Source organism: Alternaria triticimaculans, assembly GCF_023758025.1.
Source record: "Alternaria triticimaculans strain BMP 0046 chromosome Unknown scaffold_7, whole genome shotgun sequence".
Taxonomy (NCBI): Eukaryota; Fungi; Ascomycota; class Dothideomycetes; order Pleosporales; family Pleosporaceae; genus Alternaria; species Alternaria triticimaculans.
In genome coordinates, this window is record NW_026055964.1 from 1,086,757 (window position 1) to 1,114,617 (window position 27,861).

Below are 27,861 nucleotides of genomic sequence, written 5' to 3' on the forward strand. Positions count from 1 at the left end.
CACTGAGTCGGGGACGGGAACGGAATCTGAGGTTGTTAGTTTTGGGGATTGAAATGATTGGATGGAAGGGGTGTGCATACACAGATCTGACTCAGATCTTTTTTTCTCGATGCGAGCTTCGCCCCGAATGCCTTCTGCGGCGGCAAAGCCGATGGCGATGAAAGCGACGAAAGACAGATGGTACTTCATCTTGCGATTCGGTGGATTTGCTGTACGGAACTTTGGTAGAGTTGCTCAATTGCTAAGTCCCACGTTAAGGTGGCTTTGGGGATGTATGAGGAAGTATCAGCAGCCGGCACGTCCGGGTGATGCTGGTTCTTATATTTGGCTATCAAACATTACTTTAATTCGTCCTCTGGTGATACCTGTGCACTGCGTATCTCTTACCAGGCAACATCATGACACAGAGTACCAAGCGGGAAGACAATCTCTTTCAGTCAATAGTCTTCGGTTATCGGCTAAGTATGCCACGCGCATGTTTCCTCTCGCGGCATGTTTGTTTCACAGCCGTAAGTACCCATAGCGCTTGTACGAGCGAGTCTGACCAATTGATTTGTGCTTGATTAGCAGCCAAATGAAAGAACAGTTTAGATCAGGGGTATTGCAGCACGTATGCGTTGTTGCACTTCATCCCAATAGTTTGTGTGAAATCTTCCCAAGGACACACGGTCAAGCAGCCGCCCGTGACACGTTTTGTATGTCGTAGAAGCAACCCCAAATACTGTCGGAACAGCCCTGGCCCGAACAGTGTGTCGTTCAATCAGTAAAATTTCTGATCTCCGGTTCTTGCGCGGCATTACTCTCGCATCTGCAAACTCATGCGGAGGATTGATAAGTGTATGCGCCACTTTCTTATGCCGTTGGAGATGGACATCGTGCGCTCAAGCGACACGAAGACGCTGTGTGACATGAGAAGCCTGCATGCAGCCTCGTACCTCTTACATGACGATCAAGGGGCGTAGGTAATGACGATATGCTTCCAAACAAGCAGCGTCAGTGGTCCCATCACGCATCCCTCTGGTAGGTCAATGGTCCCGGGTCGCGTTGAGTGGGCTCGGTGCGGTTCGTAGTCGGCAACAAGACGTAGCACTAGCGTCAGGAGGATTGTACCCCTGGTCTGAGTAGTTGCTAGGTAATGAATGTGGCGATTCGCAAGAATTGTTCAACCAACTTCCGACATGTTTGCTCGAGTAGGAAGATGTACTGCCGCCGGCATGGGGATGTTTGGTCCTCCATCCAGACTTCTGGTCCTGCTCGGCACCTTGCTCTCTTGACGACAGTTCTCCTGGTGGGTTCTCGCGTTGTTCTTCGCTTCAGAGCTGAGATTATCGCTGCCAATCATATCAGGCTCCTTCTCCACCCTAGGTTTCCAAGACGGTAGTTCGTAATCAGGCACGGATGTGCTACCTGTGGAGGAATCTCCCGGTTTTCTCATGCGGACATCTTCTTGCGAGAACGAGATGTGGTCGCTGCCGAACAAACCGCGAATGAGCGAACGTCGTTGCTGTGGTACTTCCGCAAACATGTCGGCATTGAACATGTCTTCACCGGGCGAAGACGAGAAAGTCAAGAGTCGTGAAGGGTCGTTACCAGGGTTCGGGGTGCCTAGGGCTATGGTCTTGATGAGGTGAGCCATGGACATTTCTATGTTGAGCTTGACGAGGTATGCCAGAGGATGGAACATAGCGTAGCTGTAAAAGTTAGTCGAGTTGAGCGATGGTGCACTTAAGCAAGCCAAACTCACACAAATCCATTGGGGATGCTCATCGCGCCAATGATCAAGACGTCCAATAGGAGAGAGACGATAATGATGCGCTTGTTGAAACGGACCAGGCGATTGTACTTGCTTAAGCCGTTCTTAACCAGGTCCGCATTGACGACGCGGATGAAGTACCAATTGAGGTATCCATCGAGGAGAAGAAATAGTACTTTCTCGGTGCGATCCCAAATAGCGTTAATTCGAACCCAACTGCGTCCATTAGTGGGCATACTCGTGAAAAACGGATTGCAGGCGTACTTTGAGCTTATTTGCAGCCGCGCAGGTATCCAGATAATGAACACGCTGATGTTGATCAAGGTCACATAGATCGCGGCGCCTGCGACGAGGCGCCGGCCTTTGACTCGATCCCCAAGGATGATACGAATGCGATTGATGATAATTTGAGGCAGTAACTGAATCTGAAAAACCCAGCAAAGCACTGCTGATGTCAGCCAAGTACGGATGCCAAGGCCACGGTATACTTGCGGACTGAGAAGAAGAAGTAAAAGCTAGGTTCTATAATCCTCAACAAATACAACAGGCAATCGATGGCGAGAGCTACCGAAGCCGCGATTTCCAGCCAAACCATCCAAATATAGACACTGGTCCTTGGGCGTCGACATGCTTTCGTCTGCCTAATGGCGATGAAGGCTGCGGTTATGGCGAAGAAGTTGGTCAGACCGAACGCTGCAGCCGCTACAGCTATGTCTGCGCGAGTCACACGTATAGGGCGGTAGTTGTCGCGAACAAACGGACCCCAAGCACCGAAATCTTGGGGTGGAGCGATCTCTTCGCCCATGGGGAGTTCTAGGAGGCATTCGTTGCGGATGTCGTGGGATGCATAGCGAGATATGAGGTAGAGCCTACCAAGGCTATTAAGAAAATTTCGTTGTTTGAAGCGGCCCGTGGCTTGCACTATTGGGGGATCGCGGAGCCGATGGCGCTACCCCACAAAGTTCAGGATGTAAAGATCCGGTAACGACGAGGGATCATCGACGCGCGTGCATGATAGGCGTTCCATCGGAATGACACCTGAGCTCTGCACATCACGATACACCTCGATGCGAACACTTCTTACAACGGAATTGGATCGCTTGAGATGCCTCGAGCAGAACAACGGTCTATAATGACGTCGATCGTATCTTGGATGGCTGTCGGGATCTTGGGCCGCATATGCTGATTGGGCGAGTTGCGAATGAGATGTGATGGTGGCTTTGGTTTGCTTCTCCTCAACAGCAGCCAACGTTGTCTTTGCTGCAAGCTGAGTGCTGATCGCGATCGTTATGACCCTCTGGTCACCGCGTGGTTTAGGGTAGCGGATCTCGGTGGTTTTCAGTGGCAGTGCCTCCGGCCGAGCGCACTTGCCATATTTCTAGGTTCATCGTCATTACGTGAGAAAGACGTTGCCGTACATCACGGTATCGGAAAATTGTTAAGGCAGATAGCCCTGACTGCGTTTTCGCTGGTAGTTGTGAGATGGGTGAATATACGACACCATTGCCCGAGGCTGTGCTGATGGATTTGGCGGTGACTGATGCGAGGGGTTTGTGACGTATGAAGATCGGCGCCGCTCACTTAGCTCATCTTACATAATCACCCAAATGGGCTGACAGGACTCCGCTCAATTCCGTCGACAGATATCCCCACACTGTACATAGGTCTCGCTCAAACAATGGCGCAACGTAGCGCAGGAGATGTTCGACCCGGAGGACACGATGGGGACACCTGCTGATACGCTAGTAGGACTTGGCACGCAGAATGAGAAGGCGTCAACTGAAGCTACACCAGGCCGAGTACAAAAGATTCATTAACACACTGTCGATTTTGGTGATGGCTTCATGAACGAACTATTGAAAACTGGAGTTTGGATGCTTTCCCTTCCTGGACCCTGCTACATACATCAAGATCTCATCAGTGCTCTCATTACGTGGCTCGTTTGCTTCTGGATCATCGACACCTTCAAAACCTCCTCCATGTGCCCCGCTTGCTATATTCACCGAAACCTGAACCAAAGGTCTCCGAAGGCGCGGTACATAATGTGGCCCTGAATCATAGGCGAGTTATTGAACACATCCAACCAATCGCAAATCTGTTCCATAGTCGGACCCTCGGATAGCACATGGTACAAAATCTGATCCCGAATCTCAGCTGGTATGGATTCGAGGGTCAGACGCCGAACATGATCGCTCTGGCTTCCATGCTGGCTACTCTGGGAGTGTTGGCGTTCAAAAATCGGTTTAGAAGAACAGTGTATTTCCTGCGCCCTGAAGTCAACCCGAGGGAAGACTCCGCTTGATGCGACTCCTGACTGTAGGGCCTCGAGTTGAAGTGCTTGACCTGTGGAGAGAAATTGATCTACTGTAAGATTGCGGGCTGGGTAGGGTAGCCTCAGAGTGTAGAACCGCGTCATTTCCATGAAGTCTGGTGGTGCTCGTACATCGTAAACGTATGGCCCCGGGCCCGGCCCCGGCTGTGTGACTAAGATACGAAGATGCGCCGCATGCCCATACTGTTTGACAGGCAATGGGCGAAAGCAAGTGTTCTTGACGATATGTTGGAGACGCGCGTTGTAGTATTTAGCCCATTCGTACTCGAAGTCGGAGGCAACCTTCTTGCACGACAGAAGGAGACCGGCATATGGTGCGAGATTACCTGGGCCAGGTGCTTTCGGAACGGTGGCAAGAACGTATTTGTAGACCTTGACTTGGAGCTCGGCGGGAAGAGTCAAGAAGCCATCGGGCTGGGTTGCGGCGGCCATAGTGAGTTTGCGAAAGGTACGCGGTATGTGTTGAGGGGTTTGTTATAGGTTGATAGGACGATCTTCTGTGTTATGCAGTCAATAGAGCGCACGGAATACAAACTTGCGAGGGCGGTGATCGTAGGCAGCCATGTATATTCCCGCACATTCACTACCTGGAAAACGCAGTATCGATTACTTTTACACGTTCTTCGTAGACTACATAGCCAGTAATAACAATCACTGTGGCAATGGTCTTAAGCTTATCGAGTCAATTGATGTAGAGTATCAATGAAATAAAGAGGATTGACGACAGTAGAGGCAGTCATGGCAGAAACGAATAGACAGCGAAGGAGTTAAGAAAAGGCCCGAGACATGCGCGATGATTCGGATCATACACTTCTCCCAAACGAGAGTTATCGTAGACCGTAGTTGAGTATGGAGACGGTCATTCCGCCGAACGGGTCTAACAAACCACTGTTATCTACACACCAATCCACTAATATACACATCTAAAATCCCGCGCGAAGTCACTTGAAGCTCGAGCGCGAAGCTTGTAAGGTGCATCGTAGATAATGGACTCGGGCAGCATACCGAGGGTCTACAACCCGGATTGGCATCCGTAGAAAAGAGTGGGGAAAGCTCATGCACCACATGTTGTCTTATTGCCAGACTCGTATAGCGTGATCCTAGCTACCCGCAGCACGGGACCAAGCGAACGCAGAATACACCAGTAGGATTGGCTTAATCTTCGCCCATCTAGGAAGCGGAGAAACAGTGAAAGGATAACGGGCTTCCCAAGTTGCGATTTCGTGGTTGAGCCGCTGTTGCACCGCGCTCTCACTGGTCGGCACATGAGCTAGATAGCGGGCCAGCAATTTCACTTCCTAGTTCGCCACCGGGGTTTAGTACACATTAATATCTCTTACCTGAGTTGCGATAGAGCTTCCAACTCCAGAACCCTTGGGATCATACTCAGTGTTGTTCATTCTCGAATTCATTCCGCCGACGTGAAATGGCGCCACAGACGTCAATACCTTTAGCTGCGAACGTACTCGGGACCATTGGAACAGTATTCTGGTGCGTCCAATTACTACCGCAAATATACCGGAACTGGAGAACCAAGAAAACAGATGGACTGCCTGAGTCCATGATGCTGCTATGGTCGATTAGTGGAGTGCCCTTCGGAGTGTACGCCATCGCGCAGCAATTCAACATCCCGCTTATCGTCCAGCCGCAGTGCTTCTGTGTGTTGTGCGGTGTTAGTTGGGCGCAGTGTCTTATTTACAGCCGGTGAGTCCACCGAAATGAAACGACATTGCCTGTCAAGATCGGTCGGCTAACCAGGATTAGGAAATGGCGAACCTGGACTGCATCTCTTCTGCTCTTCGCTCTTCTCGTCTTGTTCGCAGGGGTTGAAGTTGGTCTTGTTTATGCTATCCGACAGCCATACGCCGACGGGTTAGAGTGGCCAGTCCTATTGATTGGCATCGTCGCCTTTCTCACTCTCATCTCAGGCTACATACCTATCCCATTTGAGCTACTCAAGAGACGGGGCCGTGTCGTAGGTATAGACTTCATCTTCTTGGCCATCGATTGGAACGGCGCGTTCTTCTCGCTGATGGCTCTCGTAGCCCAGAACGAGTTTGACGTGCTCTTCGGGACCATGTACGCATTATGGTATGTATTGTGGTAATCATGTTATCAGTGAATAAGACTAACGATGCTTAGCTGTGCCATCGAGATGAGTATGGTCGTCTCACACTGGGTCTGGCTGTTCCGAACTCGTGGGATCCGTAAACGCGCGAAAGAAGCTGGCGTGAAGTTCGATGAGTTCGAGGAAGCAATAACCTGGCAGGCTAAGGGTATTGATGTCGAGAAGAAGATCTTGCGCTTCTTCTCGAGAAAGAGCAGGCTCGAAGAGAGTACACACACACATGGAAATGATATGGACACCCCTGTCAACCCGGAGGAGATAACCCCAAAGACAGTCCCGAATGCGGTTGTATAACAACACGATGGCGATAAGACAAACTTATCTTTGTCTCTGAGAGTTATTGGTTGGATTTGGTGGATACAGTACCGTTGTTTCGCGTGTGGACGAAATGCTTTCGTCACAAACCTAGCTAGGCCGCTGGGTCTGCGAGATGTTCTTTGGTGGCGTCCGCAGTGTGAAGGTACATGCGCTCTTCGTAACAAGAGTGCTTGTACTGTCGCACCACTAGTCACGTCATTGTATTGGTATAAAAATAACAAGGATTTCAGTGTTCGTGGTGTCTCGAGAGGAAGTCGCGCAACAACGGCAACAGCAGGGCAGATTCGATTATGTAAGAGCCAGCACAGATCACAAGGCTTGGGATCGCCATCCGTCACCAACATCTTCAAGAGAGCAACACACAATCAATTTATGAACATTAAGATATCATTATGCCGTATCGTCTGTATTACTAAGAAGCACAAGCGACGCTCAAGCACCTCCGGCGCTGCGCGCACTCTGCCTGCGGTGCATCGCGTACCTGTTCTCGCCACCCGGAACACCGCGCACCACACTACCCCTGCGAGAGTTGGGCATCGAGCCGCCCTGCTGCGCGAATGAGTTTGCGCGGGAACCATACATGCCTGGAAGGCTGCTGACGCGGCGGCCACCAGTCTCGTCCCGAGCAGCACTAAGTTGCTGTGCGAAGGGACTGCGCTTCCTGAGTTCAGGACCCTTCCAGTAGATGACGTAGACCGAAACTACGAGAGGAAGAGATATAGCGAAGAGGATCGTGGATGCGTACGCGAGATGGTTTTCTCCACCAATGTTGGAGAAGAAAGGCGTGGCGGGGAGTGTAAGAACACCAGCGAGGAAGTCACGAGCCCACCCGTTACCACCAGTCGCGGAGGCTGAGTAAGGACCGTACGCGCAGATCATGTAGTCGATGGTTGCCATGTAAATGGCGTAGTTGGCGATACCAATGATTGCTGATCCAATCAGAGATCCTATCCAGTGGATTGGTGGGCCAGTGCTTGTCCAAGCGAAAATGATGAGACCGATAGGAAGGCATGGCGCGGTGTACAGCAACCACCAAAGACGCGCCTCGTATTGAGACTTCTCATCATCGGGGTGGTCGCGACGGAGGCGCTCGTTGCGCTTGATAGCCGGGAAGAACGAGAACCACGCGATAAAGTAGCCGATACCGATAGCGATGAAGGTCAGTCCAATAGCGTAGGCGGAGAAGTTCCATTGCTCGTATACGAGTGCATATGACTGCAGGAACATGAAGATGATAGCATCGGAGAAACCGGAGAGCAGGGAGAGAACGAGCACGATGGGTTCCGTAACGAACATGCGGAAAGGACGGACCCAGGTAACGAGAATCTCGTGGACACTGAAACGTTCCTTGAACGTCTTGAGCTCGTTGGGTCCCCAGATGTTGTTGGGCTTGCCGTTCTTCTCGCCTTCTGTGCGGCGTTTCTTAGCGATCCGGTCCATGAGGACGGTGGTACGGGTTTCAGGGACGAAGATGGCGTGGGCGATTTGGACGGCTCCACCGAATATCAACTGAATCCAGATGTTCCACCTCCACGCGAGGAATTGTTCGACGAAGCCACCCGCGATGGGTCCGAGGACCGAGCCGCCGACGGAGGAGAAGACGATGAACGCAACGGCGTATTGTTGGTTGTCACTAACACTGTTAGTATGAAACTCGAATGAAGGCGCGAAGTACTTACGGTTCCCACATGTCCGCGACCATGGCGAGAGTGACTGAACCACCTGCAGTAGAAAGACCGCCGAGTGCACGGAATCCAAGGATGGTACCGAAGTTGGGCGCAATGCCCACGGGAATTTGCCAGATGTTGACAAAGAAGAGACTGAGCTGGAGGATGGGCCATCGTCCTAGCTCTTCACTCCAGGGAGCCCAAAGTTCACAGCCGAACGCGTACGTGATGAGGAAGATGGCTGCACCCAGACGCGCTGCCTGCTTGCTGACGCCGAACTCTTCAGAGATACCCCCGACGGCGTTGCTGTACAGCGAGGTGTTGAAGTTCATGCTGACCTGCACCATGAAGACGATGCTGAGAATGGTCCATTTCTTCCATGTTGGAAAGCAAAACCCGAGTTCGTCGTAGCAGTCTTCCTCGGTGATTTCGTAGCGATCGTAGGTGCCGTACTTTTCGTAGTGTTCTTTGTCGGCGGCGGTGATCGCGTGATCGGCCGGGTTCTCAGTGTGGTGAAGGTCACCGTCGGAAGCGCTCTTCTTCTCAGCGTCACCAGCTTCGTTCTTGTTGACGGTGTCCATGTCGTGGATTTCGGGCTTACGCTCTGCTGCAGACGCCATGTTGTCGACAGCAATGCGCTTGGGCGGGTTATTGGTTAAAAGTAGTCAACCCGGAAACCAGTTGCGGGGACTGGGTGGGAGAATCTGGGGTAAGATGATAAAACCCAGACGTCACGCAGGCGGAAGAAGCAACTTATAAGACGCGCAGTGAATCCAGAGGCGCGGGTGCACGCTCCAAAGAGCCCAATGCACACTGTGCGCATCACAAGGCACGCGCTCGAATCCTCGAAACGTCATATTACAGCTTCCACGGCTGACAGGGCTTGAGCGCTATGGCGCGTTGGTGCTAGAGGCCGTTGGACACTGTCCCGGGGACCTCTCAGACCAGGCGATGTAGCATTAAATATGGGTCGAAACTTAAGTGCGCGTCGACCGAAGCGAAGGTAGTATTGGCTTTGGACAGACGCGCGGGACGCCTTGCCATCTCCTCACTGTCGGGTGTACACCGAGTAATTGGTAGAAGGTGTGCTACGTCATCCTTGACTGCATTGCACGTCTTATCTTCGCACGATTCCCACACCACAGATGGTTTCGCAACACCTGATCTTGGCTTTTAAGCCTCCAACACAAGGCCCCCGCCCGCCCTCTAAGCATCGAAAGAAGGCAGACCAAGCTGCGCCGATCGTCCGCGCCAAGCTGCGCCACGCGTCTTAGCCTTGATTATCGAACTTAAGAATGCGACCCGTGACGTCAGCTCGGCTACCGTCTCGAACGCCTGGCGCCTCGCCCCCATGGCACACCGGCTGCCGGTGCACGATTCACTCCTCCGCGGAATCTCCACTATCGATTTCTCGATCCACCTCCGACCTGCCCCCGACCGGCCCCCGACATTTGCACGTGGGGCATGCAAGTCGCTGACTTCTAGACGGTCTGCCACGCGAATTCACGTTATAGTGGCGGTCGGCTTTCCGTTTCCGGATGCTCCGACAGCTCCGAACGGCCCACGCGTGCTTCGAGACGCGTTGTGGGTAGGATGAGGCTCAAAATTTGCATATCGATACGCCTAGTAGCGTACATGCTGAGCGAGAAAATTTTACGGCCCGATGGTTCGAGATGGCAAAGTCGGTGTCCGACTGAGCATCTCAGTGCACGCGCTGGCCCCATCGGAGGTGGAGTAGGGTGATATCCGTAGCCTGTTGAGTAAACACATCACCGGATCGTTCAGCTCTTTACAATTTGCCGATGCACCTGATCTCGAACTCATGGTTGAGTTGGTACCGAAGACACTGTACGGAACCGAACAAACCGAGCCGGCTCTACTGCGACTTGGGCATTTGATAGCATTACTGATCCTGATCAAGCTCACGTCGCGCCCGTGAGGCTCCAAACGATCTAGCTTGCATTGATCACTGCATTTTCCGACTACCGGCATGCGACCCTTTGAAACTACCGAGTCGCGACCGAACTAGTTCCCTACAATGTCATTATACACTCTCCGCCAGGTCGCAAACCCTGTTCACTATCCATTCTAGGTCAGGTCCATCATGCTTGTGAAATTCCTCCAGATCCGGTGATCTGCCGCCGGCTGGTCTGTCGCCCAATCTGGATCGTCTTCCAGTTGTTGAAGATATTCTTGTTCCATTCTTTTTCTCTTTTCCCCGCCTTCTTCGTTCCAATCTTTCAAGATCTTTGTGTAGTCCTCCCTCAATTCCTGTCTCTTCATCATCAAAACATTGTGTCTGTCCTCGAATTCTCCTCGCAGTTCTGTAGGCAGTATATCAAAGAGATCATCCTCAGCTCGAGCGTAGCCATGTGACGTAGTCGCTGCATGTATCGTCCATTCGCCAGCCTTTGTAAATCTCACCGTGCATTCGAGCTTAGGGCATTCGAAAGCATTGCTTTTCCCATTATCGAAGTGGTGTCGGTCCAAGGCTTCTATGACGAGAGGCCAAAACGCGCGTTCTTGAAAGATGATCCTATCCAAGATAAAGCTATCTTTCTCAAACTGCCCGACTATACCGCGAAATAGCCGTCCAGGCACTAGTACTGTGTTGTTACGCGCTGTCGCATCAAGATATTCCCAGCCTCCATCTCCAAGAGGCCGAAAGTATGCATTTCTCCACTGCGGCTTCTCCCTATAGCTGTACAAGTCGGTTTTCCAATTTTCACCTTTCTCTCGCGTCTGCATGATGACTGCCTCAGCGACGATGTCTTTTGGAGAAGCTCGTAACAATACTTCCAGGCATAGTGGCACCTTCTCGACTTCCTCAATGATGTCGCAGAGCATCAAATTCTGATTGAACACTACCCTCTTAGCTGCCGGGCATCTCTTCTTCAATGTAGACCAGAATCCAGCCACAATGTCTTGTTGCACGTCTTCTAGGCGGAATGATGCCTTTGCTTCTCGTTTCGGCCAAAGCCAATAGTGCAGGCAGCTGTACTCAATCTCTACGTTTTGTACGTAGGCAAGGAACGCAAGGTCGACGCAAGTATGACCAGAATAGCCGCCTCTACTAATCCAACAACTGGACATGAGGAAAGAGGCATCGGGATGTCCCCAGAATAGCTTTGATGACTCGATGCGTAGCATGGATGACGTTCGCATGAGCTGCCAAAGGGTTGGTATCGAACAACATGAGAGGATACGGAGCTTAAGTTCGGTGGGAAGCCTTTGGAATGAAGAGAACCCGGTAGGCGATGGTTGCGATGTATTGTTGCCGTCACGATGCCTTACGTACGCAGGGAAGAAGACACGTTTTTCGCCACCCCAGTTCATTCCTAGATCCCAATTGAGTGGCTGCGTCCATGGAGGTCGAGGGAGTAGGTTAAGCAGATTGCCAACACTTGATTGATGCATTGTGGCAGATCTAGGGTGAAGGCTACGAGGCTCGGGGTTCTCTGGTGGTAGCAGCTGCCTGCCTGGAGGCAATGGCGGGGGCCAATGAGAGCTCAGGGGCCTTAGCGCCGACCACCCGCGGGGTTATCGTATGAGCACCCCATGCTAGTCACTGAACTTCAACACTGACCAGACGCACTCATTATACTCGGACTACCTAAGAATCGCCACAACTGATGGTTAATGCGCTAGGTGTCGTTTCTCCAAACGTCTTCATGGAGCACACATTTGGGTAGGTCACCAGGTGTCGCGTCTTCGTACGACTTCGGGTTTGAGGTGAAGGCAGGGCTGCATACAGACGGGCCGTCCAGGTGATGATGAATCAATATTGACTCAGTTTACGAGAGAGATACGCTTGTAGGATGCAGTTTAGCTTCTTTCAGCTTCGCCATAGTAGGCCAAAGGGAAGAAAAGCTGGGTGTCACGAACATCTGATGAGTACCTGGGAGGGCTAGCGGAGGCTTGTCTCAGCATTTCCTAGCCTCAAATGATCACATTGATTTAGTGCCCTATATCATGAGCCTCTACAACAATCACTGATAAGTGAAAGCGAAAGGCCAACATGTGTTATTAACCAGCTTTCTCGCGGCGTCGTTTGCGCGAAAGCACGTGCAATCGACTGACTTCTCATACGTGACACAGAAGTCGGACATAGGCGTCGGCTTCACTAAAGATCGGAATGTTGGCAAACGGGCACTCACTTGCTGCCTCTGGAATTAGCCTGCCTTTACTTACTCTTCCCAACACATAAGCTTGCCCTCCCGCTGCGATCCTTACCTCTTACTTCTTCCTCCACCAACAAGTCAAATCAACTCCTTCGCAATTCGACTCATCACTTCGTCTCCCTACAGTAATCTCTCAACCGCTATGCGTCTCCTCATCCTCTTTCTCACGCTGCTTTCGGTTGCAGCTGGCTTCACTTTGCAAAAGACTGATGGCACCACGATCGAGCTCAGCGATGAGCCTATGGTCATCGACGGCAGCGAAGTGATCATGCCTCAGGAAATGTTCGCGAGCGCGTCCCGCGTCAAGCTCGACGGTATCTCGGAGGTTGCCGACGTCAGCACTGCAGACATTAACCCTTTTCCGGCTGCTGTACGTGCACACCACTACCTCTTACTTATCTTCTCTAACTGCCCTCTAGGTACACCTCTACGAAGGACCTTACAAGCAAGGCAGGCGAGCTAAAGCCTACCTATGCGCTACAGGAATGAATGGTTGCCTCGCAGACGGCGCGTGAGTGCACCGAGTCAGTCCACTTCACCATGACTAACATATTCAAGCTCTGAGCCATGGGCTTCTTCGCTCACTCTACAAACATGCCCCCACGGCTCACCAACTGGGAACAAGACATTCGCATGTTTCTTCTTCTCGTAGGTCTTATCGAGCAAGCTCATCTGCGGTACGAGAGTAACGTTAGCTAGCACACCGACCTGCGACTATACTTCTAGGTTTCTTTTGACGCGCACGTCTATCGACGATCTCACAAAGTCGACGCCGAGATTCGATGTGAGTACCAATGAGTCTGGACGTCGTGAAAGAAGCGTTCCTTTACTGACCATGATGAACAGGAGACGATTAGGTCCATGCAGTGCTTCCAAGATAAGGATGCTCACGTCGCTGGAGTTGATGCTCGTTCTGAGCGCCACTCCGACATCAGCACCGCAGACATCGGCACCGCAGACACCCGCGCCGCAGACGTGTACTTGGTATGGCGCATCATAGTCCCTTTGATCAACTCGCTGATATCCATTTAGCTTGCCCTATTTGAACAACCCGATTACCAAGGTAGCAGAAGTGTCGCCTACTCCTGCCACCAGGGCGATAGTGGCTGTAGGGTAATCAGGGAGTAAGCGCACCAGACTCCACCATGTACATTTGCTGATACATTGTAGGGACAACCCTTGGGCTTCCTCGGTCATTTTAACTCCGTGTCCCGACGGCTATAACAATAGGGACAGGCCTTTTACCTGCAAATTATACGAGTAGGTCTCATCAAGCAGGCTCACAAGTGATACAAGGCTGACCCAAGCTAGGAATTCCAAATGCCAAGGTAACCCGTCGTACTCGGCCCGCGAATCCATTGCAAATCTTGCTACTATCGGATTGGATGTGAGTGCTCTAGATATTTGGCCCCTTTTGGCAAGGACATCTAGACTAACGGCAATGGACAGAACAAGATCAAGTCTGTCGACTGCTACTTCGACACGCTGCACGGTGAGTAGGTGGCGTATCGAGCTTGGCCTGTCTCGGCCTTAGCCCCCAGGCGTTCTCTCATATGACTGTCAAAACGACACGGGCATGCACTGCAGAGTGCACAAGCACTCGCCACTAGGAAAGATGAAATGAGATTCCTAATGATACATAATTTGTCTTCGGACTCAGACTCTAAACATCGTATTACTCGCAATCAAGGGCCTACACACTGGTAGGTACTGAATCGCGCCGACAAAAGACAGGGATCTTATTGTACCTCGCCTTCACCTTCACCCAGCTTCACGTCGACCTCAATAACCCACATCTGCGTTGATTGTACTGTGATACACATCAATTTATACCCCGGCCCTCACTATTACACCCACCCACTGCTCTTGTGAAGTCGTAATCGCATGCAGCAAAAGGCCCATCGATAGTTACTTTGCCGCGCCATGTCTGTACGTCTTCTCTCATACCTGCGGCTCCAACACCCATATCAGACCATGCTCATCCTCGATATCGACATCGAGTTTTTTGGAAGCCGTCAATCCGTACAGTGCCAAGAAGGCACATGAAAAGTCCTGGATCAACTCCTTCAAGCCCTCTAGTTCCGCATGACGACCCCCCCACACGCTGAATCGAACCTTGGTCAAATGGCCACAGTCGGATAAGCCATGTAGACGCAGGCGCTCGAAGATCTCGGTACCAGTGCTAGGTCTACCTTGGAACAGGCCTTCTTCCTCCCATTCGTAAAGATGGTCTGAGATCATGTGGAACACAACTGTCTTTAGCGCGGTGCACACCTTGATCAAAGGTACAGCTTTGCTAAAATCACAGAAGTCTCCTAGATTCGCAAACTCAACATGTTTCAACCACCGTAGTCCCTCATTGGCTTTTCCGAACTGTGATAGGAAAGCTTCAAGAACCGGTGAGTCGTCACTGTTGTGCATAACGATTGTTTGGTATCGTAGGTAGAGTCGGGAAGCGATGATGCGCTCGAGCTTGTTGGTGAAGCAAATCGCTGGGAAAGACTGCTTAAGTGCATTGCCGAGGATTCCGGAGTAAACGTAGAGTTCGTCGCAGAGATGTCCGCCCGCGAACATGGCGTGCTTGTATATGAGCTCCTTGACCTCGAGAGGAAGAGCGACGAAATTGAACGGCTTGTTGACGGGAGTAGCTTGGCAGACAGCGGCGGAACTGGTGAGCGACATGTTGGCGACAAGTCCTGTGGTACCGGGTTGTGCAAAAATGTATTGGGGTAGGCGCCGTCCAGCTAGACGCTTTTCGTGAGCAGATAGACGATGGAGAGGGGTGAGGGCTGCTGGAAAGCTAAACAATAGCGAGAGAAGGTCGCAACGAAATAACGATTACGCGCTGCTTCGTGCACAGACTGTTGGGCGCTAGTCGTGACCCGAAGGTGAAAGAGCGCAACCAGAGACTTGGCTGCAGGCACTGCAGTATGTCGTCCAGTAACCGAGAGCTGCAATGATGGCGGTGTTCGAAGACGCGGAGATTCAGACCAATTTGACACTCACTGAGTCGGAGTTGTTGCTGGGTGGTGTGGCCCAGGCTTGAAAGGTGCTGCCCAGAGGAGAGCTGCCCCAGATCACGTGAAGACGCGCTTACTCCCTTAGTCTCTTAGCGTCCGCCATGGTCCCACAGCCATGTCCAGATCTGCGTCAATATGATCGCCCCTCATACAACCTGCCAAGTTTGTTATTGATCCACCAGGAAATGTCCACGCCGTTCCCTGAGCCCTCCTACCCTACACAGGCATTTCATACAGAAGCACAGACTGCCGCACCCAGATATACACAGCCACGCCAGCTTTCTTGAACGTATCCCAGGCTTCGTGATTGATGTCCACGTCAGTCTCAGACAAGAGGGAAAGATCGAGACGCGAGAAGATGCCGTATTTGAGCCGGTGTTGAAGGGTATGTTCGACCGATGTGGGAGAAACTGCGCTGGTGCACAGTAGACTAAGCTTTTCCAGACTTGGAGGTAGTTTACCCTCCAGAGTGTCCGTAGATGGTCGAAAGGGCAAAGTAAGCTCTCGTAGGCTGGTAAACATGCTGAAGTCCGATATCAACCCATCAGGATTAACTGGAAACCGACAGTGTAGGAGTTCGCTATGGTCGATGGGTTCTACGGATAGCGTCTCTAGAACTGACTTAGACACATGTAGACGTTCCAATACCCCGGCAAGAGAAAGAATACCGCCATATCGGACGGGACCACCGCCGATACTGCGGACGGTCTGTGCCTGGAAGCGTAAATTGAAGTTTTGTACTTCTAACATATCATCATCAAGGTGATATAGTCGAGGTATAGCCCAATCCGGGCTTTCTCCTTGCAACAAAGAAGCGCACGCAGACAAATGGTGCATGCGTACTAGGGACGGAAACTCAGTATGGGGGAGATCTGCGAGCTCACCAATTTTCAAGGTCCTCAAATTGGGTAAGAGGTGAGTGCTATTGATCAAGAGTCCGCACTTGACATGTAGCTCGCTCAACATCGGGAAACGCACCGGGCCTATGCGCCACGGCGTGGAAGGAAAGAGATTTTCCGAAAACTTGCGATCTGTCTCATCTGTAGGTAGGTATATTCCTTGATATAGCTTGGTGTAGCATTCAAGCTCCAGTCGCTCTAGATTAGGCAGAATTCGAAGTAATCCGCCGTGGAGAGCTGCAGTGCGCCATCTGACGATATGCGAAAACCAATACCGCTCGGAGTCATGATTGCCCATGACTTTTTTGAGGCGGAAGACGAGCTGCTGATATACGTCCTTGTATCCCAAGCAATGAGGGCTGCCGACAATTCTATCGACCTCAACAAAACGGGCATTGTTAGTCGTATCCCAATCGATGCGTGTAGCGTCGGCCTCTTCTGCTGTCGAACCGAGGCCGAAAGGCATAGTACAGTTCACGATAGCGAGCGATATCGAGTGTATGTTTGTGAGGAGCTCAGGGCGGGCGAACAATGTGCGTAGCAGCATCATTAGCCGATGCCCCTCATCTGGTTGTTCGATCGTCGGTGCGGAGTAGAGATGCTCGCGTGCAACCTTGGCTTGGACTTTGCCGATGCGCGCATAGGAGGCGAGATCTTTGGAGGAGAGATGTGACGCGATTTGGAGCTCGAGCTCAGTAGGAAGGTCGGCAAAGCGAGCCATGCTGAGCGCGTAGGTGTAAGTGCGGTTGCGCGGGGGGTAGGATAGCTAGGATGTCGACGTCGAGATCGCAGCGCTCAGAATGGAGACGCGTGAATGGGTATCGTGAGACTGAGCTGATTAGCACGTTAGATCGTCCGCTGGTGTCTCGACGGCCATATCACAGCCACGCGCTGTCCGATCAGTTTGTTACCACCGTATTTGTCTCTCAGTTGGCAACCCTCCTAATGTTTGCATACAGAGGTCCGCACGCCTCCTCGATCTATGCAAGGTTTGAAGACAAGCGAAAGGGCTTACGGATGAACTGTATGTTCCATGTCAAAGGCTGTGGCCTTGGATTACTGGCAATGCGATAGCCGTCGTCCCAACCCTTACGAGCCTGTAACAGACGAACTTGTCTCGGCTTTGCCCAGGTGGCTTGCACTAACTCACTCGTGCTCGAGGATCGGAGGTCAGTGTACGCAGAAGAAAGGACGCGATCACAATGTGGATCGTACGAAGGCAAGAGACATGACGAGAAATGACGTTGAAGTGGAGCGAAGACGCGTGCCGCACACGCGCTGGACCCCTGACGCTTATCTTATCGCGTGTCTGCACGTGTCCATGGCAAATCCTACTCGCGCAGGTCGTGCCTGCATTTCTTTATCTCTCCCATCTCAAACGTGCTCATCAGCATACGATTCGAAGCTCTCGACATGAGGTCTCTGGGCTTCTGCCCGACCGAGCCACCCCTCCTTCCTGTTTGATCGTTCGCACCAGCGGCGAAGCGGGGCTGCGGAGCTCCCACCTGCCCCTTGCGGGGTACACTTCATAATGATGTATAGGCTGACCATGACTTTTGAGCCTCTGAGAAAGTTCTAGGTGTCCTGACAGAAATTCGTACCGTAAAATCAATCTAGAAGTTCGCTTCTCTTCACATACCGATCTCGCGTTCAATTCATCGCAAACATGTCCGCCGCTCAAGCGCTTCGCCAAAAGCAAGCCCCGATCAAAGACGGGTACCGCAGCGACCCATCCTCCGCTGTTGTCACCCTCAAATCCACGGGCTCGCTCGACGACCATTCGATAACATGCAAGCTTTCCGATAGCTCAGCTGTGAAGGAAGCGCATAGGGTAGCCGGCCTGCACCAAAAGGCTGGCGGCGACGACCCAGCGATATCTGGCGAACTATGCTCTGGTGGTAAGCAATGTCTCTATCGGAATTACATTTGATACACGTGCTGACTTTATGCGCCGTGAATTAGACATGCTCCTCGATGCCCTCGTAGCCTGCTCAGGCGTCACCCTGAAAGCCGTTGCGACCGCCCTCGGTATACCCATTGCCTCCGGCACCGTCACCGCAGAAGGAGACTTGGATTTCAAGGGCACACTGGGCGTAGACAGGACGGCTCCCGTTGGCATAACAGGCATACGGTTGGAGTTTGCGGTCAAGTTTGGAGAGAGGGAAGACGGCAGGGAGGTCACCGAGGAAGAAATCGAGAAGCTGGGCAAGTTGACAGAGAGGTACTGTGTGGTGCTGCAGACGCTGGTACACAAGCCTACCATTGCTGTCAGGCTGGCTGGAAGTGGTGGCGGGAAAGAGGGGGATGGTGTTAGTAGGGAGGTGTCACATAAGAGCGAATTGTAGATATGGATTGTAAGTTGATTTGGGTGAAGGTCTTCAGCTGAATATAACAGAGCATATTCAGTACCTCTACATTGTAACTACGTACATTCCTACATGGCTCCGTCTCATCAACAAGCCAATGCTTCTCCCCTTTCCATCCCAACCTATCTCATATTGATAGGATGAATCTCGCCATCATAGTCATCATACATCTGATAAGGCGAGGGGACAAACCTCTCACTAAGCTTCAAGCGATGCCACTCGTTGTTATAGTACTCCTCAAAGTCCTCCGGAGACACCAGGTTCAAACGGCTCTGCAACATCATACTCGGCAGACGATGGCCGTCCTCACCGTACTTCGGGTCTTGCAGCCTCTCGCCAGTGTAGATGATGAGGCAGAAGAGGTGCGTAGGCAAGAGCGGCTTTCCGTCCTTGCGAGCAATGATCAGAGTGCCGGTCTTAGTCTTCTGGTTAGGCGGGTTGAGCATCGCCGCGTTGTGGTTCTCGCGACGGGACTCGACGTCGCGGTCGCGCCAAGAGAGCGCGGGGGGCTCTTTCCGAATAATGAGTGGAATGCCGACTTTGTCGGCGACTGGGCATGGAACTTGCGAGTCCTTGCTCAGGATGGAGCGCGGCTCGATTTGGCTCTCGTATGTAGGATGGCCGAAGAATAGCTTGTCGCCCACGCACGTGAGGCGCACAGCGAGGACACCACCAGTCTTCCTTGATATGACCTCCTTCGCCCGCAGGCTGTCTTTGTAATGGTTCTTCCTCAGGGCATCGACAGCGTGGCGGAAGTCTGCGGGTGTACAGTTGAGATCGGAGGTCTTGCGTCTGTCCTCGGGACAATGGCAGCCCCAGGCAAGGACGTGACCTTTGCCGTGGAGTCGCGCAAGCTCAGGATCGATGTCCATCAAGCTCTTGTCTGTACGAAGTTAGTAAATTTCTCGTGTGACTTGTACAAAGGTATTGACGAACTGATTGGTATATCCTCCGGCAAAGGCTCTTCGAAAGATCCCAAGTTTCTCGTAAAGAGCAACCCGAGATGCTTTCCAGCGATGTGCCTCTTAGTCGTGTAATCTGTACTGTCTTCCTCGAAGTATCCTATGGGGTTGTTGCGATTGTTGCAGTTTACCCCATAAAACTCGAAGCCCAGCTCTTGCACGTAGGCTTTCTTGGGCGACGGAATCTTGGCGTTGTAGGTGCCAGGCTCGAACAGAGTCCACTCGAAGCGAGGCGCCTCTTCGTCTTTCGGGAAGACGATGATGCTGTAGTGCTTTTGACTAGGGCGATTGTTCATGTGCTCGCTGAAGGACTTGCAGATGAGCTTGTGGACTTTCCAATCGGCCTTTTGGCACCGCTTGGAGCAGTACTGAATTCCGTTACAGGCGACACATCTGAGCTTGCCTTCGTCAGGGCACAGCGCGCAGTGGGCAACCATGGTTTTGATAAGTTCTTGTAAGGTTTTTGGGTTCAATTGAGGGGAATTGAGGTGTAGGATGTGAAGAATTGAGGCGTGGTGCTGCTACAACAAGGGGAGTATGACGAGAAAACGACCTGGCATTTCCTCGGCAACGCGGAAGTGGGGCTTACGCGTCAGGCTCCTGAAACGTGGCCCGTTCAAGCTAGTGACCACGCGCATGCACGTGAGGACGCGACTTCCCCTAATTCGGACCAATCATGTAATTACTCTGTCGCGCTCCCAAGTTTGGTGCATTTGTACCGAGCTTTGAGACAACACAAAACTACGTTCGCTACACAAACTCAAAACCCGGTCATCAACGAATCTCAAACACCATCGAAGGAATCACCCCTTCAGCACCCTCATTCTGGTGCTGCATCGCCTCACCGTCCATCATCCCATGAATGTAACACTCGCCAAGAAGCGTGTAAGAAAAGTAGCCTTCCTCGCCGAGTCTCTCACGTAGGTTCTCCATAACTTTGCTCTTGTAGTCGACCGCCTGGCTCTTCGTCAATTTCGTTCTGTTTGTGGGACGGCGCCAGCTAGGCCGAATGGTCTCTGGCATAACGGGCGGCGCATGTCCAGTAACGGGAATCGAATGTGGCAAGCTCGAACTTGTTTGTGGCGTCTCTCCGTTTCTGTGGGGTTCCTCTTTTGTCTTGTGGTCACCGTCGTATTGATCAGTCTCCCTCTCTGTCCTTTCGTATTCCTCAGTGCTGTAAGGCTCATCGTTGTCTCCATGGTTCTGAGAGTCTTCATCGCCGTACCCGTTCCGATGCTCCTCATTGCCTCTTCTCGGTGAGTCGTTTCTTCCAGGTCCCTTATTCGCTATCTCGTGGCCGCCAGCCACACCTCCGTTGTGGGTGCCGTGTTCGCTCATTACGCAGTATCGGTGTTCGTCGGCCTGTCTCTCGAGCTTCTTTCTGTTTTCTCTTTCAACGAGTTCTCTGACTCCCTTGTACTCGCCACGCTGTACCTCTTTCCATTCCTCTTCACTTTTCCGCAGTGCAAAGGCGATCCGATCGGCCTTCGCTTTTCTGGCCATTTGCAACCAGCGCCTACCAGCAACAAGTGCCAGTTCGAACTCCCACCAGTCCACCAACGGTTTCTTTTTCTTGATGGGTGCAGGCCCATCCTTAGAAGCGGTAGGAGCAGTTGCTTCAGTCGTTGTTGGTGCTTCTGTAATTCTCCCCAGCATGGTCGCAGCACTCAGTGATTGTCTCCGTTTTCGTGATGTCTGTCTTCGCAGGTTTTCGTCCGTCTCCTTTTTACCTGGCCTATTCACTTTCCTTCTAGGGTACTCCTTTCGCTCATTCACCTCCTCATCAATGTGGGTCTTAACTGCGGGCCATGCCTTCTTGCGCTCTTCGCATAACCAGGATTTGAAGTCGGATGTGAATTGCTTCAAGGTGTGTAGAAGGATGCTCTCGGCATCTTGCTTGTTCTTGGCTGATATTTTGGTAGAATCAATGCCGAGCTTACGTATGTAGTCGGTGGTTCTCAGCCATGCTCGGCATAGCTTTGCCATTTCTTTGTCTTTCCAAACTTCATGTCGTCGTTTACGCAAGATGTATTGCCTTAATTTCTGCACGACGGTATTCTTGACGTCGACCAGTTCTTGTTCCATCTCTTCCTCGAATACTTCTTCAGTCTTCTTGGGACATTCCCGCAGCACGACCGGAACACTGCATCCGTAGAGTATGCAGACCAAGTCGCCTTTTTGGACATCTTTCCCGACTAGCCCTAGTGTCCCGAGATCGGTACGCACAAGAGCACGGTTCCACGTGACGGCCTGCACGCGGCGACAGAACTGGGCGACGACAGAATTGCGTTCGTACTCGATGAGCGCGGTAGTGTCGATTGCGCCGCTCTCAAGACCACCTTTTCTGAATGATTCTTGGCAAGCCCGCGAGTAGTATACGGGTGGATTCTTGCCATCTTTGCCCCGGTTGGCGACGAGCGTCCGCCAAAACATGTCAGGTGGGAGCCCTTTTCCGTCTTCCCATTCTGCAAGATCAAGCCACTCTGTGGGAATGTGCCCGTTGCGAGATACCTGGGTGACATCCTTTATAACATCAAGCTTGAAGCCGCGGACGTACATGCTGAATCGACCCTCGTCAAAGTGCCCAGGTTTCAGTCGCTTACGAAATCGGAGTGCCTTGATGTCGACGCCCTTGGTCTCAGCAGCAGAGTAGGAACTTGGAAGTCCAACCAAGGGATCGGCGTTAATGCGACTCATCTTGGGGCCGGTCAAACCCGGCCGTTGGGCCATCGCGTATGGTGCATTCGAGAGTTGTGGTACCCAGGAAGGCAATGCCATATCCCCCGATTCAGCAATCGTAGATACGTTCTGAACAGGTGCTCCCTCAGGTGGGTCAGGAGGGTCGGCATGATTGGAAAGTGCTCTACGGCTCTCGCGTCCCTTGCGGCGTGCTTCAAGGTCCTTCTCTCTCTTCTTCCTTCTTTGTTCTTTCTCCTTCTCTTTCTCCTTGGTATCACGCATCTTTTGTAGCTTCCTCTCCTCGATGGCCCATGGGCGGCAAATGACATCCAGCGCGCGACTTGCGTTGCCGTGAAGAGAACGGTCGATCGAGAACTGAATGAAATCCTTGCATACATCTACGTACGGCAGTTTGTAGTCGACGTTGTAGCTCTTGCGCTGCGTGTAAACCTCAAGGCCTGCTTGAGCGCTTCTAGACGTAACAGCAGCATTTACGCTCACAGCTCGTGGTGTGGTGTCCTTCGCGATCGCAAGCAGTGCATAAATTGTGTCGTGAGGAACGGTGGTATCGAAAATGGTCAAGCTTGATACCAGATATTCCAGACTCAGAAGAGGCTGTATACGATGTCTCGAGCTACCAGATACGTCCTCTGCATGGCTTGAATGAAGGGGTGCAGATGTGTAGTCGTCTTCGCTGTCGCTTGTGTACAAAGAGGCTTCGCTATCCGAATCGGTGATTGACTCAATCTGTGCCTGAGGGTCTGGTGTGGGTTGCGCTACTTCGGATTTCTTGTAGTCGCGAAACAGGCGTTCTGTCGCATCAACAAGCAAGCTGGCGCCGAGAGCAGAGACATAGTCGAAAACACTGGGAATATACTGGTACTGTCGATCTTTCTTCATAACCTCGGACAGGCGATGCGTCGCTGTTTCCACCTCCACGAAGAGTTCCACGGCAACAGCGAATTTCTTCCAAGAAATCCTATCTCTGCCGCAGTAGATGATTGGGTTCTTCGCCAAGGCCAATTCTTGAACAACCCACCGTCGTGAGAACCATGGTCTTTGCATCAGATCTAGTAACGCGACCCATTTCTTGCTCGCGTCCTGACTGTCGCAGAGGGTGTCGAAGCTTCGCAAATGTGAGACTTCTTTCTTGATGAAGCGCAGTGCCATGCGACTGGATTCTGTCGCGTCCCCAAGCCAGATGCAAACTCGCGAAGCGTTGCCGTAAATTATGTTCATCATCTCGACTTGATGATTCTTCTCACCCAGGCTACAGAAGTCAGCGATTATTGATTGAGTATCATTGACTGACCTACTCGTCTTGGTCGATGCAAACCATGTCAATCCACAGGAAGCGGCTCCGGTCCGGGTAGCGAAGTGCCTTCATAGCAGCCACAAGGTTCGGGCTCACTTTCTTGATGTATGTCTTGCGATTGCGTTGGATCCTGATCTCAGCAGACTTGCCTGCTGTGCCCCAGCACCACGACAAGGCTTCATAGGGATATTGATGTCTCTCGTTCTCGCCTGGTGTGATCAATGCACAAAGAACTCCAGCAGCCGAAGTTTCGCTAGAGAAAAGCTCAAGGATCCGAATGGTCCCCTGGCTGCGTGGCAAAGGTTGATAGCTGAAAGTGCTGTATTCACGACGATGTTTCCACGACGAGTTGCCCGTTCCATGGACATCATTGCCATCCTTGCCCCGCCTCTTGCCCGTCCTGGCCTTTTGTTGCTCTGACAAGTCGTTATCGGTGGAACTCATTGCAATCGAATTCAAAGTAAGTGCTTTATGTACGATGACAGGTGCTTAACTTAGAGCAAGCAGTTCGGCTGGCTAGAGCAACCTGAGGGCCTTTATACCTGCGAGGCCGAATCAGACTCCTAGGTCAGACGCTCGGCACATTAGACATCACCCTTTTACAGAGTGACTGAGCGAGCGCATGCCTCAGGAAGCGTCAAGCACCATTCCGGTAGAATTGAGCAATGCAAGGTAGCAACGCGACTGCCGTCCAAGGTCTGATTGGACAGGTGATGCTGTTTGGTGGAAGCATGCGGGTGCAGGGTGTTCGCGCACGGCGCCTAGGTACTCATTCTGTAGTACAAGGACGAGTAGCGGAGGTTCGCGAAAGCCCGCACAGCCTTGTGGCTGATCGTCCGGCCTGGCTGCAGGAGAACAATGTTACATTGCATAACAGAGTTTTCAGCCTTGGCGCATGTTTCCGGGATCTTACATGGAGAGTTGAAGCAGGAGGCACGGTTGAGGAAAGACCACGCGCCAGCAGAGCGCTTGTTGGCATGACGGGGGCCGACTTTGTCCTCGGCCTTGGGCCTGGCGAATGGTCATGACATGACACAGGGTGCTGATCAAATTAGCGAACGAAAAACAGGCGTCAATCAGCCACTTCATGAGCTTGAGAGCTGAGAAGCTGGGAAGGCTGAGAAAGCGGGATGGAAGGCCTGCTTCTGGCCGCACGAGCAGCATCTCCCGCGTGGTCAGCTATAGTTATGACCGCGCATCAAGAGGATCGGTGAGTAATCCATGGGTAGCAGTTCAATCAGTGGTGCGCGGAAGCGATTGTACGTCGAGATTGGAGGTGCGAAAGTGTAAAGCTGAGGTCCTGCAGGTCAAGCCTTCATGAGGCACACACTAGCGCGACTTCCCGCTTTCACCCAAGCGACGGCTCCACGCGCCCGCACCTCCACCCGTTCCGTCTCTTCGGAGGTCTGGATTGTCACTCCTTGAACAGCTGAGAAAATGTGTAAGCAAGGAATAGCGAATCATCAAAAGCACTCATCCAGATCCGGGATTGGAGTAAGCGAAAAAGGTTATGGTGTACATTGTTTACGTATCATGGCATGGCCAGGCATTCAGGTCGTTATCTTAGTCGCCGGCGTATGGGGCGCTTCGTCATTTCTTACCGTTATCGATTTGGACGCGCGAGACGGCTATGGTGGAAGGAGGTTGCAGCTCAGAACCGGGTTCGATGGCTTTGGCCTGCTTCTTGAAGTGCTTCTGCAGCTGAGATATGGCCGCATTCTCGTCTTGCTTAGCAGCCGTGTGGATTTCTTGGTCGCGATCCCTCCAGTTCGGGCCCAGAATCTCACCAAGGCTGATGGAAGCTCTGCGCTTGATGTTCCGTCTCATACGGGGATGCCACATGTGGTCGTGTACCATGCCCTTGCCGAAGAGCTGAGGTTCCCGCAGCAGCGGACTGCCCCATATCTTGTTGACCTCGTGAACGTATCGCGCATATGGGAGCGTGTTGGACCTCTCCACCACTCTGTTTTCTCTCTTTTTGGAGCGACCATGGCCGAACATGTTTATGAACTGCGACTGCAAGGCTTTGAGTACGGTATGGTAGTGAACAATTACGCCGAGATTTCGTAGATGCACAACGATTCGTAGACCTGCGCTCCACTCTAATCGGCGTAGCATCCGGCGCTGCAGTAACCGACGACGATAATGCTTTTTGGCCAACGTGGGGCCCAGCATGGACTGCTCGAGAGGTGCGTTTGGCAGGAGTCCGGCTTTGAAGCCCCAGATGATGAGACTTTGCTGAAGGGAGGGAGCGAACAGTTGTCGAACGGGGTGCACCAGATTCTCGCGCTGTGTGACCGTCGTTGGGAAGTGGAAGTAATGGAATCGTTCAGGGTATGCAGCACGCAGTTTCGCTGTTGCCGGTTCGAGAAATGGTGATTTTGGCAACGTGCTGAACTGGTAACTGCTTCTCGGTGCATACCAGCAAAGAAGCCAGAGTAAAAGTCTTCTCAGCTCCCTAAACCTTCCAACCATGCCAAATCTGCGTATGATCTCGCGCCATTGGAGCGGAGAGATGGGGGCTAGACCGTTCTCTAGGATCATGACGAATACACGCGCGACGAAACGCAAGTCATCGAATCGGTCACTGACAGGCTTGTGTCCTCGTTGCCGACGACGCAATAGGCTGCGAGTGGCCATGATTGATTCAGGCGACACCATGATGCCGCGAGCACGCATGTCTTGGAGCACTTCCACGACATGCTTCTGTCCAGAGCGTTTAATGTAGACTTGCAAGAGCAAGTTCCAAGACTCTTGACTAGAGTCATTGTGGAAGAGCGTTAGAATGGCAAGTGTGCGCTGGACCTGCGCATAATCGTCGTTGTCAAGATAGTGCTCGAGCAGCTTGCGTTGCATTTCCACGTCGCCAAAGACGTCCGGGTGCTGGTCGCTTTGCAGCATACTGCGCACCAGCTGCCACTTCTGCTCCATTGCGAACGTCTCCAGTGCCAAAGAGAAGACGCAGCCCTGCAGGGCAATGCCTGCTTGCCTGAGCTCTTCGAACCTCATAGGTAGCTCCTCCACCGGTTGTGTTTGCAGGGCCATGGTGAGCACAGCTTGAGGCCCAATCTCGTTGATGCCCACCATAGAGAGACCTTGTATGATCGAAGCCGGTGGAAAGGTACGCGTTGCGAACATGCGGGCGACGAACGAGTCTTCGAATCGGACGGGCGCGGTATCGGGGCCTTCCAAGCGGCGCAGAAGGTTCTCATCGTATTTTGCTGCACCCCGCCTCCACTTCTTGGTCGACCCTTTCGTGTCAAAGTAGACCTCACGAGCTGAATCCTCAACGGTAAACAGCTGGACGAGAGGATGTGACGCGACAGACTCGGATGGCATATCGTTGCGAAGAGTGCAAAGTGCATGCCATCGGCGTGCCGCAGTTATGTCATCCTTCTCAATGAGCGCCGGCACCACCTCGTCGTAGAGGTCTCGCTCGTTGCTGTGCTCGTATATTTCCATTAATGCTTCGTATGCGCCGTGCTTGTAAGTCGATCGCCCTTGATGTGCCAGCTGCCGTAGGGGAAGCCGCTGAGGCTTCAGGCTCTTTTGAATCGCGTAGTGATACCTCAACGCGGGCGCTGTTCTCCTCGGAAGCCAGTGGCTCATGACCAGATAGTACAGACCAGGGTATGTCTTGCCAGTTTCGTGAAGCAGCTCCTCGGCATGCTCTATTGCCTTGTCTGTGATCAGGTGGTTCTTCACAAAAGTTCCCCATAGGAATGCGGCATCGGATGTGTCTTCAGTGGGCAGGCGGTACCCTCGACGGCGGAAGTTCTGCCAGACATTGCGGACACCCTTTTTCCCGTGCAGTCTCTCTTCGTTTGCAAGGATAGCGGCGAGTTGTGCAGGATCGTCTTCCCTTTCCGCTACACGTACGACGTCGGTTTCGAAGATATCTGCGGTCGGGATGAGGGTATCGCTGGACTCGTCACGCTGGAGTGCCTTGAGCACGTGGTCTCGGACTGCCTCGTGTTCGCTTGCATCCTTCATTCGCCTCCATTTCAGCTTGGGTTGCGGTTTCGGCTGGGTGGAGTAGTTGCGGCGGCGTGCTACTGGCGGGCAGCATTTTGTCGCCGCGGAACAGGCTGCGGGGAGTTCGGGGGCATTGACGATGGAGCGCAGGAGTCGCAGGGCTGACGGGCTGGCGAGGAGCCTGTCCAGAGCCGGTGGCATCAACAAGACAGGGGCGGAGGGCGAAATGAGTCCATTGGCGTCGCAATCGTCGTGCGTGAACTGAG

The 27,861-nt window shown here is 52.4% G+C and overlaps 10 protein-coding genes across 10 annotated transcripts; 3 read left to right on the forward strand and 7 right to left on the reverse strand.

Annotated features, from left to right (window-relative positions):
• Window positions 1–1,162: 1,162 nt before the first annotated feature.
• On the reverse strand, window positions 1,163–1,989 carry J4E78_005729 (uncharacterized protein; the record flags this gene model as incomplete). Its single annotated transcript, XM_049366345.1, has 2 exons — window positions 1,163–1,691; window positions 1,745–1,989. 2 exons carry the CDS (start codon window positions 1,987–1,989, stop codon window positions 1,163–1,165), a joined length of 774 nt encoding a protein of 257 aa, XP_049222071.1.
• Window positions 1,990–3,752: 1,763 nt separating this feature from the next.
• J4E78_005730 (uncharacterized protein) lies at window positions 3,753–4,517 on the reverse strand (the record flags this gene model as incomplete). Its single annotated transcript, XM_049366346.1, has 1 exon — window positions 3,753–4,517. One exon carries the CDS (start codon window positions 4,515–4,517, stop codon window positions 3,753–3,755), a length of 765 nt encoding a protein of 254 aa, XP_049222072.1.
• A 994-nt stretch (window positions 4,518–5,511) lies between these two features.
• Window positions 5,512–6,507, forward strand: J4E78_005731 (uncharacterized protein; the record flags this gene model as incomplete). Its single annotated transcript, XM_049366347.1, has 3 exons — window positions 5,512–5,789; window positions 5,850–6,176; window positions 6,228–6,507. 3 exons carry the CDS (start codon window positions 5,512–5,514, stop codon window positions 6,505–6,507), a joined length of 885 nt encoding a protein of 294 aa, XP_049222073.1.
• Window positions 6,508–6,963: 456 nt separating this feature from the next.
• Window positions 6,964–8,818, reverse strand: J4E78_005732 (uncharacterized protein; the record flags this gene model as incomplete). The annotated part of the gene is made up of 2 exons (XM_049366348.1): window positions 6,964–8,164; window positions 8,211–8,818. 2 exons carry the CDS (start codon window positions 8,816–8,818, stop codon window positions 6,964–6,966), a joined length of 1,809 nt encoding a protein of 602 aa, XP_049222074.1.
• Window positions 8,819–12,521: 3,703 nt separating this feature from the next.
• On the forward strand, window positions 12,522–12,868 carry J4E78_005733 (uncharacterized protein; the record flags this gene model as incomplete). The annotated part of the gene is made up of 2 exons (XM_049366349.1): window positions 12,522–12,749; window positions 12,815–12,868. The coding sequence occupies 2 exons, from the start codon at window positions 12,522–12,524 to the stop codon at window positions 12,866–12,868; spliced, it is 282 nt and encodes a 93-aa protein (XP_049222075.1).
• A 1,452-nt stretch (window positions 12,869–14,320) lies between these two features.
• On the reverse strand, window positions 14,321–15,061 carry J4E78_005734 (uncharacterized protein; the record flags this gene model as incomplete). The annotated part of the gene is made up of 1 exon (XM_049366350.1): window positions 14,321–15,061. One exon carries the CDS (start codon window positions 15,059–15,061, stop codon window positions 14,321–14,323), a length of 741 nt encoding a protein of 246 aa, XP_049222076.1.
• Window positions 15,062–17,964: 2,903 nt separating this feature from the next.
• On the forward strand, window positions 17,965–18,643 carry J4E78_005735 (uncharacterized protein; the record flags this gene model as incomplete). Its single annotated transcript, XM_049366351.1, has 2 exons — window positions 17,965–18,196; window positions 18,261–18,643. 2 exons carry the CDS (start codon window positions 17,965–17,967, stop codon window positions 18,641–18,643), a joined length of 615 nt encoding a protein of 204 aa, XP_049222077.1.
• Window positions 18,644–18,786: 143 nt separating this feature from the next.
• Window positions 18,787–20,186, reverse strand: J4E78_005736 (uncharacterized protein; the record flags this gene model as incomplete). Its single annotated transcript, XM_049366352.1, has 3 exons — window positions 18,787–19,547; window positions 19,709–20,077; window positions 20,180–20,186. 3 exons carry the CDS (start codon window positions 20,184–20,186, stop codon window positions 18,787–18,789), a joined length of 1,137 nt encoding a protein of 378 aa, XP_049222078.1.
• Window positions 20,187–20,400: 214 nt separating this feature from the next.
• On the reverse strand, window positions 20,401–24,064 carry J4E78_005737 (uncharacterized protein; the record flags this gene model as incomplete). The annotated part of the gene is made up of 2 exons (XM_049366353.1): window positions 20,401–23,575; window positions 23,622–24,064. 2 exons carry the CDS (start codon window positions 24,062–24,064, stop codon window positions 20,401–20,403), a joined length of 3,618 nt encoding a protein of 1,205 aa, XP_049222079.1.
• A 1,146-nt stretch (window positions 24,065–25,210) lies between these two features.
• On the reverse strand, window positions 25,211–27,796 carry J4E78_005738 (uncharacterized protein; the record flags this gene model as incomplete). Its single annotated transcript, XM_049366354.1, has 1 exon — window positions 25,211–27,796. The coding sequence occupies one exon, from the start codon at window positions 27,794–27,796 to the stop codon at window positions 25,211–25,213; it is 2,586 nt and encodes an 861-aa protein (XP_049222080.1).
• Between the last annotated feature and the right edge of the window lie 65 nt (window positions 27,797–27,861).